The following is a 17,688-nucleotide window of genomic DNA, read 5'->3' on the forward strand; positions in this document are numbered from 1 at the left end:
TTCATTACATTGTTGGAGTTTTCCTTCCAGTAATTTTTGTAGGGCTAGATTTGTGGATATGTATTGCTTAAATCTGATTTTGTCATGGAATATCTTGTTTTCTCCATCTATAGTGTTTGAAAGCTTTGCTGGATACAGTAGTCTGGGCTGGCATCCATGTTTGCTTAGTGTTTGTAGAACTTCTATCCAGGATCTTTTGGCTTTCATAGTTTCCATTGAGAAGTTGGGTGCAATTTGGATAGGTATGCCTTTTTATGTTACTTGACCTTTTACTTTTGTTGCTCTTGATATTTTTTCTTTATTCTGTATGTTTGGTGTTTTGATTATTATGTGGTGAGGGGTCTTCTTTTTGTGGTCCAATCTATTTGGTGTTCTGTAAGCTTCTTGTACTTTCATAGGCATATCCTTCTTTAGTTTGGGGAGAGGGCAGAGGGTTGTGTAACATTATTAAATAGAGTGCTAATATGATTCTTCTTTCATGTTCTCTGGACTTTATCCCTTTTAGGTTATATAGTTAGTAATACAAGCCCTAGTTTTTAACCCATTGTGCATCCAATAAGTAAAGAGAAGGAAAGAAAGACCGAGATTTATGAAGTGACAGAGAAAGCTAAAGAGTTGTTCAGAATGAGTCTGAAATTATGGTAGGACCTGGTGATCACATGGGCAGCCTGATCCCTGTACCTCTGCAGACTTGGAGTATATTATAATGACCAACAGTTCCCATATCTGAGACAAGGAATTCTTTGGGAACTGAAAGCTGACACTGGCAATGTTTCACATCATAAAGACAGTATATCGGGAGACATGAAGCTCTGGGAAAATACTGACAGATCACTGGGCTAGGTGGAAAGCAAGATTTACTCTTTACAGCTTTTATGATTCTATGTTGAAGAGGATTATTCCCTCAGATCCCATAACTTAGCAATCATCAATTTTAGCCAGTTGAATTGCTTATAACATTGTTTCCCACATGATGCTTAGAGACATTCTATGAATTTTATATGGTTTTGACTTAGAGTCAGAGTTCAACTGTACAAATGCATTAAGATGTGTAAACAACTAACAACAGTTGCTCAAAGTAGATTGCTGAAAAGCAGGAGGGAGAATGAACACTTCAAAAAGGTCATTATGCTTTATGCTGATCTATACAGTGGAATAAAAACATGTCTTATATAATCTCTTTAATTGTTGTCCTTATAGTAGATCATGAATATCAGAGAAGGTCAAAGCCAGACAACAGATTGAACAATTTCCTTGTCTGAGGATATCTTTACCCAGTTCCAATTCTGAACTTGAAAGTTAGAGAAACACTTTCTTACTGGTTTCTGCTGTTATCTTTAGAAATGATGGGTTGTTTATCAGAATGAATGTCAGGTTGCTTAGCCATGAGATCAACAAGGCTTATACTTCATAAGAATACATACGTCATTACAGAACAAATTTGATAAGTTAGTGTGTAATTCACCTCCGCTCTTCATGGAACATAATGAAACACCAGAATTTACAAATAAAAGAGACAAGTTTTGAGAGCTGACTATTCCCAGAAAGATTCAGTTAAGACCAATTCCACAGTCTCATACAAAAGTATACCTGAATAATAAAATGTGATATGACATACACCTACTGCATAATCTAACTGTGCACCTTGGGTATATATTACCAGTACTTTTGTTATGAATTAATCCTCCTTGCTTATGTAAATTTCTATTTTTAGTTGGGGGGGTGGTAGGGGAGGAAGGGAGGGAGAAGGGAACTGGGATTGTCATGCAATTCAATCCTGTTTGTAATTCAAATAAAAAAGTCAAAAAAGGATCAAAATACATTGTACACACATAAAATGTCAAAGAATAAATAAAAATATCATTTAAAATAAAAAACAACAAAAACTAATCAAGTAAAGAAACAGGCAGAATTAAAATTTTTAAAATGAGGTTTTTTTCCATTTTTTTTTTATTTTACAAACCAACCCCAGTTTCCCCTCCCTCTCTTCCCTTCTCCTGCCTCTCTCACCTTCCCCATTCTACCCATCAACCACTCCTCACAGGGGGTAAGGCCTTCCTTAGTGAGTCAACAAAGTCTGACATACCATATTGAGGCAGGACCAAATCCCTTCCTCTTGTATCAAGACTGAGTAAGGTATCCCACCATAGAGAATGAGCTCATAAAAGCCAGTTCAAACACTCAGGTTAAGTCCTAGTCCCACTGCCAGTGGTCTCCCAACAGATCAAGCCACATAACTGTCACCTATATTCAAAGGGCCTAGTTCAGTCCCATGCAGGTTTCCCAGCTGTCAGTCCAGAGTCCATGAATTCCTCCTACTTTGGGTCAGGTGTCTCTGTGGTTTTCACCATCATGATCTTGATCCCTCTTACTTATATGATCCTTTCTCCCTCTCTTCAGTTGAACTCTGTAGGTTCTGTGACAATTATGATAGTGACTGATTTGAATAAAGCAGGATGCCCCTTCAGACACCCTCTTCACTATTGCTAAGAGTCTTAGCTGGGGTCGTCCTTGTGGATTCCTAGAAATTTCTCTACCATTGGGTTTCTCCCTATCCCCATAATGGCTCCCTCTATCAAGATATATCTTTCATTGTTCTCCCCTCCTCTCCCTCCCTTCCTCCCTCCCTCCCACCCACCCGCCCACCCCAACTTAGCCATCTTGATCCCTCATGGTCCTATCCTTACCCCTCCCATCTCCCTTTCTCCCAGTTTACCCAGGAGACCTTAACTATTTCCCCTTTGCATACCTCAAAACCCAGCAAGCTATATCACTCTTGGGCATACACCCAAAGAATGCAGGATCATACCACAAGGCCATTTGGTGAACTATGTTCATAGCAGCATTATTTTTGATATCCAGAGCCTGGAAACAACCTAGATGCCTCAACCAAAGAATTGGTAAAGAAAATGTGGTACATTCATACAATGGAATATTACTCAGCTGTAGAAAAGTAATGCCATCTTAAAGTTTGTAGGCAGATAGATGGAACTAGCAAAAAAAAAAAAGCATCCTGAATGAGATAACCAGAAAGACAAACTTGGTATTTACTTACTCATAAGTAGATATTAAACATAAATCAAAGAATAACGGGGCTATAATCCACAATCCCAGAGAAGCTAGGTAAAAAGGAGGACCCAAAGAGAGACACACATGCAGGGCTACTGGATTGGGAAATAGTTAAAGTAAAAAGTTTTAAACAAAAAAATTTAAACAAGAGAGAAATAACATCAATTTGTTATGTTCTAAAATCAGTATTGGAGATATTTATTCTGACTTGATGAGCCATTAAATAAATATGCTTGAAATTGTTAGAAAAGTTTTTCTACTATTGACCTGAAGATAAACTTTAGTGAATTATACTTGAATATACTTACCATTGTTCTAATATTATTATCTTATTGTCAGCCAGACAGGGGATACTTTCTTAGTGATATTTGTTGATAAATTTTTTATTATTTGTCTATCTTTTTACAATTTGTTACATTACAATGAACATTTGTATAGAAGATTTTGTTAAGGACTTTGTCATTTCTTTTGAGCACACAATGTATATATTTATAGACTACTTATATCCATGCATTTAGAATGTTTCCTCAGATGTTCCATATATGTGTGGCTTGGTTGTAAAACTTGAAGGTATCTTCGGAAGTGTTTGTGTAACTTTACTTTCATGATAGTTGACAAGTATCCCAGTTGTTTCTCATCTGCATATGTAATTGGCATTGTCAACTTTGTTGCTGAGATGACTGTTTCAAGTCAATATTTGTAGCCAAGCTGCTTTGTGGAATGTTGACTTTACACATTTACTAGATAGGCAGTTTAGGAAGAATGCTATAATGTTTCCTTTTTTCCTGATATGAAAGCCTGTCAAAAAATCTGAATAAAATAACCATCAAAAACAACCACTGCAGCCAAATGACTGAAATGGAGATCCTGTCTTCCCTGAGAGGAAACTGATTCTCACATGAGACCTTTTGCTTCTTCCTTATATACCTTTCTATTGCTGGGATTGCATGAGCTCTCTTACTCTTTTAGACTGATTTACTTTTGTGTGGCCCAGGGTGGTATGGTACAGAGATCCATCTGCCTCTGTGTCCTGAGTCCAGGGATTAAAGGTGTGTGCCATCACTGCCCAGCTTCTATAGCTAACTAGTGTGGCTGGATTTGCATTTTGACCTCTATTGGCTTTATTACATCATGAATAATATTGCCACACCATGGGAAGGACTTGAAAGCTATATTGACTTGGGATTTTGGCTGAATCTCTCTCTTATGGCCAACTCTATGCAGGATGTGTTTTCTGTGTGTTCCTCCTGCTATAGTCAAATGGAGCTCCTTCTACTTCTGTGGTTCCCTGTAAAGACAGCAAAATCCCATGAAATTCTGAGACTAAATAATATTTTTGCCCTTAAATTGTTTCTATGTTTTGCAGTAATGCATATGAGAAAAGCAACTTACAGTATATTTATACATAAATGTATGTGATCTAAGCAAGAACTCTACTACCAATTCAAAACTCACATGCTTTTTTTTCAAATCTCTTTGAAATAGTCTATTTATTAGGTGCACAAGATATAAGTATATGCAGATATAACTATATGTACATAAGGGTCCTTGAACTCTATATCTACAGTGTTAAATATGGAAAGGCCTAGATGTAAAATCAGATTACTTGTATGTCTGTCTCCACTCTCTTAATTTATCTGTACAATTTATTCTATCTGTCTGTCTGTCTATCACTCTATCTATCACTCTATCACTCTATCACTCTATCTATCTATCTATCTATCTATCTAGTAGAGTTTTCAACCTGTTGGTCTACTATTTGTTATTGCAGTCATTGATGCTCATAGAAAAGTTGCAAATTGCATGTGAACAGTTCTCTGAATACTCATTTGTAGAGTTGTGCAGAGCATCATGAGAATGACAAAGGGGACAAATAATAACAATAACCTGAGAACTAGATACTCCCTGGTGGTAAATTATAAAGTTGAATCTCAAAAGATCCAACCTTAATTTTATAGCATCTGATGTAAACAAACTCAGTAATTTTTACCCTCAATGGACACATCCCACAAAAGAATACTCTTCTGTACCTAAAAAAAAAAAATTGTTAGACACCTTGATCTTCATCTTCTCATTTGGGTGAAGTGGTGTTTTGGAACTTCATGTAAGATTGCTGTTTTATTTTGAGTGTGTGTAAATGTCATTTCCTGCAATAAAACTCTTCTAGCAAGTGATACATTATCTGTACTAGTTGCAATCACACACTTCATTACCACTAACTTTGGTTCTCCTTGAACAGTGAGAAGTAATGTACCAAGAGGTACTACCAAAGCAAGAATATTTCTAGATGACCAATGGTAAGCATCAACAATTTCCCTTGAAATTCAGAGTTTCAGAAATCTTGAGTTTTGGAAGAAATTCCATATGCATTATCCTTTTCAACCCTAATTAACAGGAAAGCCCAAAGGAAATGGAATAAATTGTATACTGAGTCACTGAAGGACAGTTGACATCTTTTTTGGTGGATACATATTATTGGTAGAGGAAACAAAATAGGGATTTCTTAGGAATCATCATGAAGACATGTTTACTCTTGGAAGTCCAGTATTCTCTCAACTCATGCTTGCAAATCACTAGATCAGTATTCATTTCCATATCAACTTGGAGTGAAAAATGCGCTATTGGTTAAAGTTAATTTGTATAATTTTTCTTGAAGACGCTACACATGAAGCAAATGATTATGGAAAATGACTCTTCAGTATCTGAGTTCATTCTTATGGGACTGACAGATGAGCCTGACTTCCAGCTGCCCTTATTTGTTCTGTTCTTGGTGAACTACACAGCCACTGTGATGGGAAACTTGAGCTTAATGAGTCTCATTAGCTTAAACTCAAACCTTCACATTCCCATGTACTTTTTTTTTTAATCTGTCCTTCATTGATTTCTGTTATTCACTTGTCTTTACTCCCAAAATGCTGATGAGACAAGAACACCATCTCCTTCAGAGGATGCATGACTCAACTATTTTTCTTGTGAGCTCAGAGCATTATGTGCTGACATCCATGGCCTATGATCACTATATGGCCATCTGTCAGCCACTGTTGTACAAGGTTATCATGTCACCTGGGATATGTTTTATGCTGATGTTTGGTTCTTACTTGACAGGATTTGCTGGGGCCATTGGTCACATAGGGTGCATGATCAGGCTCAGTTTTTGTGATTCTAACATCATCAACCACTACATGTGTGACATCTTGCCTCTCCTCCAGCTCTCTTGCAGTAGTACCTATGTCAATGAACTTGTGAGCTTCATTACAGTGGGTACAGTTATCTCTATCTAGCTTCATTATCTTAGTCTCATATGCTCTTATCCTTTCCAATATCATTCAAATGTCATCAGCTAAGGGTTGGTCCAAAGCCTTGGGGACCTGTGGGTCTCACATCGTCACTGTTACTCTCTCCTATGGATCTGGGTTGCTTGCATATGTGAAACCATCCTCTGCTGAAACTGTGGGTCAGGGGAAGATTTTCCCAGTCTTTTATACCTTCTTGTTGCCCATGCTGTATCCTCTCATTTATAGTCTTAGAAACAAGGATGTCAAGCTTGCTGTGAAGAGAACCATCTAGACTCTTAGAACACTCTTTTACTGGAAGGAATAATCTGTTTTCATATTCTTCTGACTGAGATTTATTCTTACGTATTTTTATGCAGAGGCCTGAGAGTCAGGTCAGTATGGCATTAGGCTTGGAGTTAGAAAATTATTGACTGAAATAAAAAAATGATCTTATGGGAGACCTTGAAAGTCCTCCAGAGGCTCAGGACCCCAGGATCTCAGCCCAGGACTGAGGCAACCCCAATCACCAGGAGGCGAAAAATTGATGCAAACAGCATGAGGCTTTATTGCAGTTGTTTAATGTTCTAACCCCATGTTAGCTCGGGCCTTTCATCCATCCACCATGGTGGATGGCTAGGAAAAGGCTCTGAGAAGCCACGGGCCTGAGATCTTATAGGACAGTGTAAGGGGAGTGTCTAGGGGTAAGCACAGGCTCAGGATTGGTGTGCCTTCAGGCTTGGAGAACTTGCCCTGTATTGATTGGTCAACTGGTTGTTATGGCCCATAGGCCCTCCCTGGGCGGTTGCTGTGCTCTGCATGTCATTGCTGTGCACTTGTCCATAAAGCACACCCAGAGCCGTAAAGCAAAGCACCACCAGCTAACTTCTGATTAGTTCCTTGCCACGAGGCAGGCATCTGACCTCCTAGTGACCAAGGCAAGGTCAGACAAGCAGGTGTTAGGCTGCTATGGCTGCCAAAATGGGGAGCTTGTCCCTTCAACCTCAGAAGAAAAGGTTGTATAGCTGTGATGAACAATGTAAAAGATGTGTCATTAATAAGTGTTCCATGGCTATTTCTGACAGACCAAACAAGTGCTCCTGTGTGAAAGGAAGGAGGGGTGAACACACATACACATACAGATGAGAGAGAGAGAGAGAGAGAGAGAGAGAGAGAGAGAGAGAGAGAGAGAGAGAGAGTTTTTTTCCAAATTCCTGAAAATAAACTTGTTTCCCTAAGGTAATCTCTATTAGAAACAGAATGCAAAGACATTTCCCCAGGCTTGTCTACTCCCTATGCTTTGAGAGCATTCTTTGGCTTTTTTACATTAACTCTTTCTCCCTAAATTTCCCATTTCCAATTTCCCTGTCCTGAAATTTTCCTCTAATGTGATCCAGGCTGAAACCCTCAATTCTCTGATAAGACTAATGAGATTTGTTTACAGTTAAAGGTCAGCCTAATATAAAAGTGTTTGCAGATCTGTAAGTCCCAGTGTTTTTCTCATTTTACAGTCTTTTTGTAAGTGTTATGGCTTTAGTCTTTGTATTTAGATAGATGGCATGTTGTGTATTAATTTTTGTGTGTAGTGTACATAATTCTTAATTTTATACTTAAACTTTCTTCATATTTCCAATGTCCTTTTGTTCAAAATAGTCCCCATCAGAAAAAATACTTCAGCGTGTCATTTTCTAAAGGAGATTGCTATGCAATGCACATTTGATAATATCTAGAGGAATGTTGTAGGCTATAGTTCATGTGTGTATAGTAGTGAAGAGGAGAGCATGTCATGAAATGAGCCAAATAATCTGTTTTGTTTCCACTATACATGAACAATAGCACAGCAATAATGTTGTTTCTTAAAGTGTGTCAAAGAAATGACAACTTCACTTATCTGAATAAGCACATGAACAGTATAAGGAAACAAACACTGTTGTATTTTTATTTATCCAGTAAACTTCTAATACATTGTGTAAATTGTCTCAAAACATGACAGGTCTTTTAATATTTTAATTTATTATTCTTTATACAAATTGTGCCCATAAATTTCTGTTTGATAACCAAGAAATTTACTACTGGTCTAGAATTTAATCAGTTTTTATTAGAATTTCTTATAGTTATTTATAAAAACATGCATATATAAATAAATAAGGACCAGCATAGTCGATAGTTTCATATCTGGGAAGTGGAAAGCTCTAATGTAAATTTGCAATAACAGCCTATTTAATGTAAATTTGTACTAACATAAGAGCCTATTCATGCTTTTATCCCTTTCATACAATTATTTTTGTACAGCATTAATCCTTGGTCAACAATTTATTACTGAAATCATAGGAAAGTTAAAATGGCAAGTGAGTATGTCCCTGGATATTTCCTCTTGTGAGTGAGTTGTGCAGAGATTAATGAAGAGAATGACAAAGGGGACCACTCACAGTTCTGCCCTGGGGACTAGATACTCATGGAAACTGAGTAGAACTTTTAATCTCTAAAGGACTGGTGTTATTTCTGGGGCACAAAATCAATAACTTCTACTCTAAAGGGATTAATCAAACATGGGGAATATCATAAAGAAGATAATAATTTTCAGTGCTTCTAATGAATTTTCTCAAAAATCTTGACAATGAGACATTGGAGACTCATAAAAGAAAGTCATTGTCTTTTTTGTGTTAGACAAAAATCTTTGTGAAAATCTCAGAGACCCTGTCATCTCTTCTAGGGAGCATCCTCTAGCAAATCCAACACATTGTCCCTACTGAATGCAACTGCTTACTCCATTAATGGCAACTTTGGCCCACTGAGCACAGTGTGGAGGAAGATGTCATGAATTCCCATGTCAGGGAAGGACCCAAGTGAACCAAGGTGAGCACTGAATAATCTTTATTTTGACATGTCACCTTCAAAACCACAACTATATAAGTCCTAGGTTCTGAGGAAAATGTAAGCATTTCTCTTTTCATCATTAATCCTTAGTAAACTCTTAGTGAAAAAAAGGATGTAATGTTCAAGAATCTTTCTGGAGTGATAAACACAACATGGATAGAGAAAAGAAGAAACAGAGATTACTCCATATTCCTTGTTCCTTCACTCAAAATTGGAACTCAGTAAATCCAACTCTGCTGTTGGAGTGAAAGATCGTTTATGGTTTAAATTTGCTTTCTATACTTATTTTTGCAGATGCCACAATGATGCAAATGGTTATGGAAAATGACTCTTCAGTATCTGAGTTCATTCTTAGAGGACTGACAGACCAAGCTGAGCTCCAGCTGCCCTTATTTATTCTGTTCTTGGTGAACTACACAGCCACTGTGATAGGAAACTTGGGCTTAATGAATCTCATTTGCCTAAACTCAAATCTTCACACTCCCATGTACTTTTTTATCTTCAATCTGTCCTTCATTGATTTCTGTTATTCACTTGTCTTTACTCCCAAAATGCTGATGAGTTTTGTTTTGGAGAAGAACACCATCTCCTTCAGAGGATGCATGACTCAGCTGTTTTTCTTCTGTGTTTTTGTGAACTCAGAGAGCTATGTGCTGACAGCCATGGCCTATGATCCCTATGTGGCCATCTGTCAGCCTCTGTTGTACAATGTTGTTATGTCCCCAAAGATCTGCTGTCTGTTGATATTTGGTTCTTACTTGATGGGCTTTGCTAGTGCCATAGTTCACACTGGGTGCATGATTAGGCTCAGGTTTTGTGATTCTAATATCATCAACCACTACATGTGTGACATCTTCCCTCTTCTCCAGCTCTCCTGCAGTAGCACCTATGTCAATGAACTTATGAGCTCTGTTGTGGTGGGTACAGCTATCATTGTATGCTGCCTCATTATCTTTATCTCATATGCTATGATCCTTTTCAATATCATTCATATGTCATCAGGTAAGGCTTGGTCCAAAGCCCTGGGCACTTGTGGATCTCACATCATAACTGTTAGTCTCTTCTATGGATCTGGGCTACTTGCTTATGTCAAACCATCATCTGCTGAGATTGTTGGCCAGGGAAAATTTTTCTCAGTGTTTTATACCTTATTGGTCCCCATGTTGAATCCTCTTATTTACAGCCTCAGAAACAAAGATGTCAAGCTTGCTGTGAAGAGAACCTGGCAGAGACTCACAAGCTGATTCAATCCTTGATGATTCATTTAGCCCCATCCCTCTGAGCTTGATGTGTCTTTTTCTTTCTTGACTTTTACATTACCTCTATTCTATTATTTTGTTTATCATTGCCCTTCATTAGCATTGATGGAATTTATACTATAACACCTCTTTTCTCTTTCCTCCATGCAATATAATTCTGTGTGACCCAGGAGGAAATGAGACATCCTCTGATTTAATATGTTTTTATGAGGATCTCATGTCCATTGCTTACAGAAAATTAAGACTGTGTTCTTACCAGAGGATAAAGATTCTTAGTACTTTTTCTTTCATATATTTCTATTTAAACTATTCATACATTTATTTAAAATTTTTATTTTTGTGCCTGAGCCTTCCTGAGGATAAGTTTACCATATGCCTACCGAGTGTGTGGTGAACAGAAGAGGTGTTAGAAGTAGAGTTACAGGCACTCAGCATCTACCATGTAGGTTCTGAGAATGTAATCCATGTCTTCTGTAACAGCATTAAGAACTCTTTACAACTGAGCCTTCCTCATGGCCCCAAGTATATGTATTTTTTTCTAGTTAATAAAATTTCTGGAGTCCTATAATTTATTTTTAATTAATTTCTATCTTCATTTTCTGATATAATTTTGAGTTATTTATTTGTAGGGTTATTACCTGCATATTCACTCAAAGAGATGAGAAGACAATTGTGGACATAGTATAATTGTCAAAATCCTACCAATTATTTTTTTGGTCTTTTCGTAGTGTTTTACCTTGAAATTGATGATGGAAATGTGTAATTTACTAGCATAAGCTTTTACTTTTATGGTTATCGGAGCATGTATTAGGCATATTCCTCTGCTCTTGTTTCTCCACACTGACACGAGTTTTAGTAGCATAGCCTGGTGCAGAACAAATTAGCAAATAACCTGGGTCAGTTCCAGGAAATGAATAGGCTTTTTTGACATGCATAGTTGTTTGTAGTGTCCTAGGAAAATGAAATGATTTGACATTTTAAACAAATCTGCAAGAATATTTTTAAAATAATGTTTATGTTTATTTTATGAATATGAACATGACTGCATGCATGTGTATTCATGTAGTGCCCACAGAATGACATTAGATGACATCAGATTCTGGAATTACAGATATTATGAGGAACAATGAGGTTGTTGGAAATCAAACTTGGGTCCTCTGGAAGAGCAGCTAGTGCTCTTAACAATTGAACCATCTTTTCAGCCCCACATATTAATACAAGCCTATGATTTTTAGAAGTTCACACAGAAAACAAATTAAAAACAACATAACATTAGTACATATAAATATATTTGATCTCTGTGGGTCTAAGGATTGTTGCTTGGTTATCATTTACTTAATGGCTAATATCTATTTATAAGTGAATATACACAAGATATAGCTTTTTGGATCTGGGATACCTTACTTAAGATGATCTTTTCTATTTCCATTCATGTACTGCAAATTTTATGATGTCATTTTTTAGAAACAGCTGAGTAGTACTCCCTTGTTCAAATCATTATTCTGTTCAGAAAGTCTTCTGTGCCAATGAGTTCAAGGCTACCTCTGGCTTTCACTTCTATCATGTTCATTGTATTTGGTTTCATCTTGAGGTCTTTGATACTTGGACTTGAATTTTGTGCAGGGTGATCTTTGTGCAGCATGGATCTTTGCATTCTTCAACATGCAGACAACTAGTTTAATCAGAACCATTTGTTGAAAATTCTATCTTTTTCCAGTGTGGATTTCTGGCTTCTTTATAAAAAAAAATCAGGTGTCTATATATGTGTAGATTTATGTCTGGGTATTCAGTTTGAGTCCATTGACAACATGTCTGTTTTTATGCTAATACCATGAGATTTTTATTACTATTGCTCTGTACTACAACTTAAATGTTTGGAATGGTGAGACTTCCTACAGTTCTTTTGTTATTCAAGATTGTTTTAGCCATGCTGTCTTTTCTTTTTTCCCATATGAAGTTGAGAATTATCCTTTCAAGATATGTTAGGAATTGTGTTAGAATTTTTGTGGGGATGGCATCGAATGTGTAGATTGTTTTAGGTAAGATGTCCACTTTTATTACATTAATCCTACTGAACCATGAGTGTGGAAGATCTTTCCATCTTCTGATATCTTGTTTAATATCTTTCTTCAAAGACTTGAAGTTTTTACCACACAAACACACAAACATTTTACTTGCTAGGTTAGAGTTACCCAAAGATATTTTATGTTGTTTCACAACATATTGCTATTATGAAAGGTGTTTTTTTCCTGATTCCTTTCTCTCTCCTTTGCCATTTGTATATAGAGGGCTATTGATCTTTTGTTAATCTTGTATCCAGCTACTTTGCTGAAAGTGTTTATTAGCTGTAGGAGTTCCCTGGTGAAATTTTTAGGGTCACTTATGTATATTGTCATATCTTATAAAATTTGTAGACAGAAGTTTCTGTCCTACTTAGTTCCACAGCTGTTCAGTTCCACATAAACACACAGAGGTTTATATTAATGATAAACTGTTTTGCTAATGGCTCAGGCTTCTTATTGGCTAGATCTCTCTTAATTATTAACCCATTTCTATTAATCTATGTATTTCCACATTGTTTTGACTTATAAACATATGCCTGGGCATCCTACCTTGAGACTCATTCTCCACATTCCTCTTCCCAGAATTCTCCTAGTCTGATAGCTCCACCTATACTTCCTGTGTGGCTTCATCCTATGTATCCATTGGCCAAAACAGCTTTATTCATCAACCAATAAGAGAAACATATATTCACAGCATAAGAAGGACATCCCCCATCAGAAAATAATGATAATTTTTTTTCTTCTTCCTTTCTAATTTCATCACCTTGATCTATTTCTGTTGTCTTATTTCTCTAGCTAAGACTTCAAGTACTATATTGAATAGGTATGGAGAGTGTGGATGACATTGTATTGTTCTTGATTTTAGTGGAACTGCTATGAGTTTCTCTACATTTAATTTGATGTTGGCTATAGGCTTGTTGTAAATTGCCTTCATGATGTTTAGATATGTCACTTGTATCTCCACCTTCTCCAGTGCTTTTATCATGAAGGGTGTTGGAGTTTGTCAAAGGACTTTTATGCATCTAATTTGATGGTCATGTTCTTGTTGGCTTTCAGTGTGTTTATAGTGTGGTTTACATTTACAGACTTTTTATATTGAATCATCCCTGAATCTCAGAAATGAAGACTACTTGATCATGGTGAATGATCTTTTTAATGTGTTCTTGGATTTGATTTGCAAGTATTTTATTGAGTATTTTTGCATCTATGTTCATAAAGAGAATTAGTATGTAATTCTCTTTCTTTGTTGAGTCTTTATGTGGTTTTGGTGTTAGGGTAACTGTGTGAACTCATAAACTAAACTTAGCAACACTCCCTCTAATTTTATTTTGTGGAATAATTTGAAAAGTACTGGTGTTAACTCTTCTTTGAATGTGTGATAGAATTCTGTGCTAAAACCATCCCACATGGGTTATTTTTTGGTTGGGAGACTTTTAATGACAGCTTCTATTTCACTAAAGGTCTATTTAAATTGTTTATCTGATCTTGATTCAACTTTGGTAAGTGATACCTATCAAGAAAATTATATATTTCTTTGAGATTTTCCAATTTTGTGGAATACAGGGGTTCCTTATGATTCTTATGATTCTTTGGACTTCCTAGTTGTCTGTTGTTATGTCCCACTTTTCATTTTTGATTTTGTCAATTTGGATATTCTCTCTCTACATTTTAATTAGTTTGGATAAGAGTTTGTCTATCTTGTTGATTTTCTTAAAGAACCAACACTTTGTTTCATCATTTGTATGTGCTATTGTCTTTGCTTCTATTTTTATTGATTTCAATCTTTAGTTTGGTTGTTTATTACCATCTACTCTTCTTGGGTGTGAACACTTCCATTTTTGTAGAGCTTTCAGGAGTGCTCTTAAGTTGCTAGTATTAGATCTCTCCATTTTTTATGTAGATACTTAGTGCTGTGAATTTTCCTCTGAGCGTCATTTTTATTGTGTCTCATAAGTTTGGATATGTTGTGTATCCATTTTCATTGAATTCTAGAAAGATTTAATGTCTTTCTATATTTCTATTTTAACCTGTTTTTCATCCAGTATATAGTTAGTTGTCCCATGAGTTGGCAGGTTTCTTCTTCTTTTTTTTTTTTTTCTGATATCCAGATTTAATCAGTGGTGGTTTGATAGGGTGCAAGGAATAATGTCAATTTTCTTGTATATTTAGACTTGTTTTGATTCTGAGAATTTGGTCAGTTTTGGAGAAAGTGCCATGAGGTACAGAAAAGAAGGTATATTATATTCTGTTTTGATGAAGTATTCTGTAAATATATATTATGTCTATTTTGTTAGAGCCTGTTAGCTCCAGTATTTCTCTGTTTAGTTTTTGTCTAGATGACCTGCCCAATGTTGAGAGTGGGGTATTGAAGTCTTCCATTATCAGTGTATGAGGATCAATATATGATTTAAGCTGTAATAATACTTATTTTACACACTTGGGTTCCCTTGTGCTTGGAGCATAGATGTTAGGAACTGAAATGCAATCTCAGTGGATTTTTCCTTTGATGAATATGTAGTGTCCTTCCCTTCTCCTTTTATTAGTTTTGATTTGAAGTCTACTTTGCTAGGTACTAAAATGGCTGCCCCTGCTTGATTCTTAAGACCATTTGTTTGAAATATGATTTTTTTAATCTTCACCCTGAAGTGATGTCCATCCTTGACATTGATTTTTTTTCCTTTGATTCAGCAGAAGGATGGATCCAGTTTTCATATCCATTATGTTAGTGTGTGTAGAATTGAGAAATCAATTTTGAGAGATATCATTGACCAAAGATTATTGATTCCTGTTATTTTTTTGCTGTTATTTGTGATGGTGATTGTGATGCTCTCTCTCTCTCTCTCTCTCTCTCTCTCTCTCTCTCTCTCTCTCTCTCTCTGTGTGTGTGTGTGTGTGTGTGTGTGTCTATGTGTTTGTGTTGATTTCCTATTCTAAGATTATTTATTTTTGTTTTCATGTTATTTTTTGTAGTTAACCTCCTCTGGTTGGAGTTTTACTTTTAGTATCTTTTGTATGGTTGAATTTATAGTTAGATATTTTTAAAATTTGACTCTATCATGGACTATCTTATTTTTTTCTGTGGTGATCTGAAGGAAAATGACTACCAAAGGACTAGCACTATTAGGAAGTGTGACCTTGTTGGAAGAAGTGTGTCACTGTGTGTGGGCTCTGTGGTCTCTTTTGCTCAAGCTTCATCAGTGTGACTGTCAGTTGACTTCATGTTACCTGCAGGACATAGCACTCTCAGCTCCAGCACTACATCAGCCTGCATGCCACCATGCTCTCCATCATAATGATAATGGACTGAACCTCTGAAAATGTGAGCCCCCTTAATTAAATGTTTTCCTTTATAAGAGTTGCTATAGTCATGGTGTCTCTTTGCAGCAATGAAAACCCTAAGACAAAAGTTGGCACCAGGGACTGGGGAATTGCTGTGATATGCTTGACCATGTTTGTTTCAGAGGAAATTGGACTTTGGTACTTTGGATTATGAAAGCAGTGGAATGCTTTAGCACTGCTTAATGAACCATATAAGTAGGAACATGGAAGACAGAGGTGCTAGGCATTATTTGAACTGTCTGAGGCTCACTCAATAGGTTTCAGAGAAGAATTTTTGTAGGTTGCCTAGAGATCATTCTTGTGATATTTTGGTGAAGAAAGTGGCCGCCCTTTGCTCTTGTCTTAAGAATCTGTCTGAGGCTAATGGGAGGAGTTTTGGATTAATTCCATTGGCAGAAGAAATCTCAAAACAGCCTAGTAGTGATTCTGTCATGTGGTTTTTAGAGGTAACTCCAATGAAGATTTATAATGAAAGGAGCAAGTTGAACATGATAAATTATACTAAGTAAATTTTGAGGAGAAAAAGAACAGCAGGAAATGGAATGAAACTAATCCTATGATCAAGGAGATAAATAGACTAAGACATGTAATAAAGGGAGTGGTGACATCAGGGTGACCACCAACCTAAGTTACCAACTTGTGAAAAGGATGAAAGAAAGCTTAGAGCTGGGTGCGGTAGGATACACTTTCAATCCATATACTGGAAAGGCAGAGGCTAGCAGATCTCTGAGTTTGAGGTCAGTCTGGTCTACAGAGCAAGTTCAATGACAGCCTAGTTTAGGCAGCAAAGGAAAACAGAAAGTTGGTAAAGATGTAATTAAACAAGGGGGACATGTTCCAGCCCCATTGAGCAGCAGAACTTAACAGCTTGGCTATGTGGTTCTGGCTTTAGATTTAAGGGTAGAAGAAAAGGCCATGTAATAAAGCCACTGAGGCCAGGCATATGTCAGGGGTGAGGCTATTGCATGATGCTGTGAAGTTGAAGACTGAATTGTCTTGGAGACCCCAACATGTTAGGGACACCAGAGTTGTGGGATACCCACCATGGAGAGCTGCTAACAGGAAATGGAACCATCTCAAGAGAAAGAAGTGTGTTGCAATCAACAAATCTGAAAGAACAATGTTGGAGATCTGGTGTGTTTTGACATCAGACATGGAGCTGCAGAGTATGGAGTTCTTCCAGCTGGTTTTTTGGTCTTTCTTTTGTCCGGTATTTCCTCACTATGTTCTCTTCCCTGCATTTTGGAATGCTAGTGTATATCCTGTGCTATTGTATGTTGAAAGTATGTGATCTGCTTTTTGAATTTGATTTTTATAGGGGAATTACAGTTAAGAGAGTTTATGAATCTCAGAAGAGACTTTGAACTTTAAGACAAGTTGGAGACTGTTACAGACTATGGGAACTTTTGAAGTTGGACTGTGTCATTGTTTAAAAATGGTGAGAGAGAGAGAGAGAGAGAGAGAGAGAGAGAGAGAGAGAGAGAGATGCCATAAAAGAGAAATAGGGAAAATAGAGGGGAAAAGAGATGGAGAGAAAGAGATGAGAGAGCAAAGAGACGGGATGTGGGCAAGGCCCACCTTTTAAAAGGGAACACAGTGAATGTGCACAGGAGGTGCTCTTAGTGACTGCAGCTAAAGACACATCCTGTCAGAACCCTAAGGGCAGGCCAGTACAGATGCCTGAACACTAACATTCCTCCCCCTTTTTTAGAAAGCAGTAGCAGGTGAGGTAGAGATAAGGATGCCATGTTCTTGAGACTGCTTCTTGCTGACCTGGAGGTGTCATAATTTCTGAAAAAGCTGGGGTAC

At 36.8% G+C, this 17,688-nt stretch overlaps 1 protein-coding gene and 1 pseudogene across 1 annotated transcript; both read left to right on the top strand.

Annotated features, from left to right (window-relative positions):
- The first annotated feature begins 5,734 nt into the window (after positions 1-5,734).
- Positions 5,735-6,636, top strand: LOC100771919 (annotated as a pseudogene).
- Positions 6,637-9,520: 2,884 nt separating this feature from the next.
- Positions 9,521-10,462, top strand: LOC100773653 (olfactory receptor 143). Its single transcript, XM_027412228.1, has one exon. It carries the CDS (start codon positions 9,521-9,523, stop codon positions 10,460-10,462), a length of 942 nt encoding a protein of 313 aa, XP_027268029.1.
- Positions 10,463-17,688: the final 7,226 nt, after the last annotated feature.

Source organism: Cricetulus griseus, chromosome 4 (genome assembly GCF_003668045.3).
Source record: "Cricetulus griseus strain 17A/GY chromosome 4, alternate assembly CriGri-PICRH-1.0, whole genome shotgun sequence".
NCBI classification, from domain to species: Eukaryota; Metazoa; Chordata; class Mammalia; order Rodentia; family Cricetidae; genus Cricetulus; species Cricetulus griseus.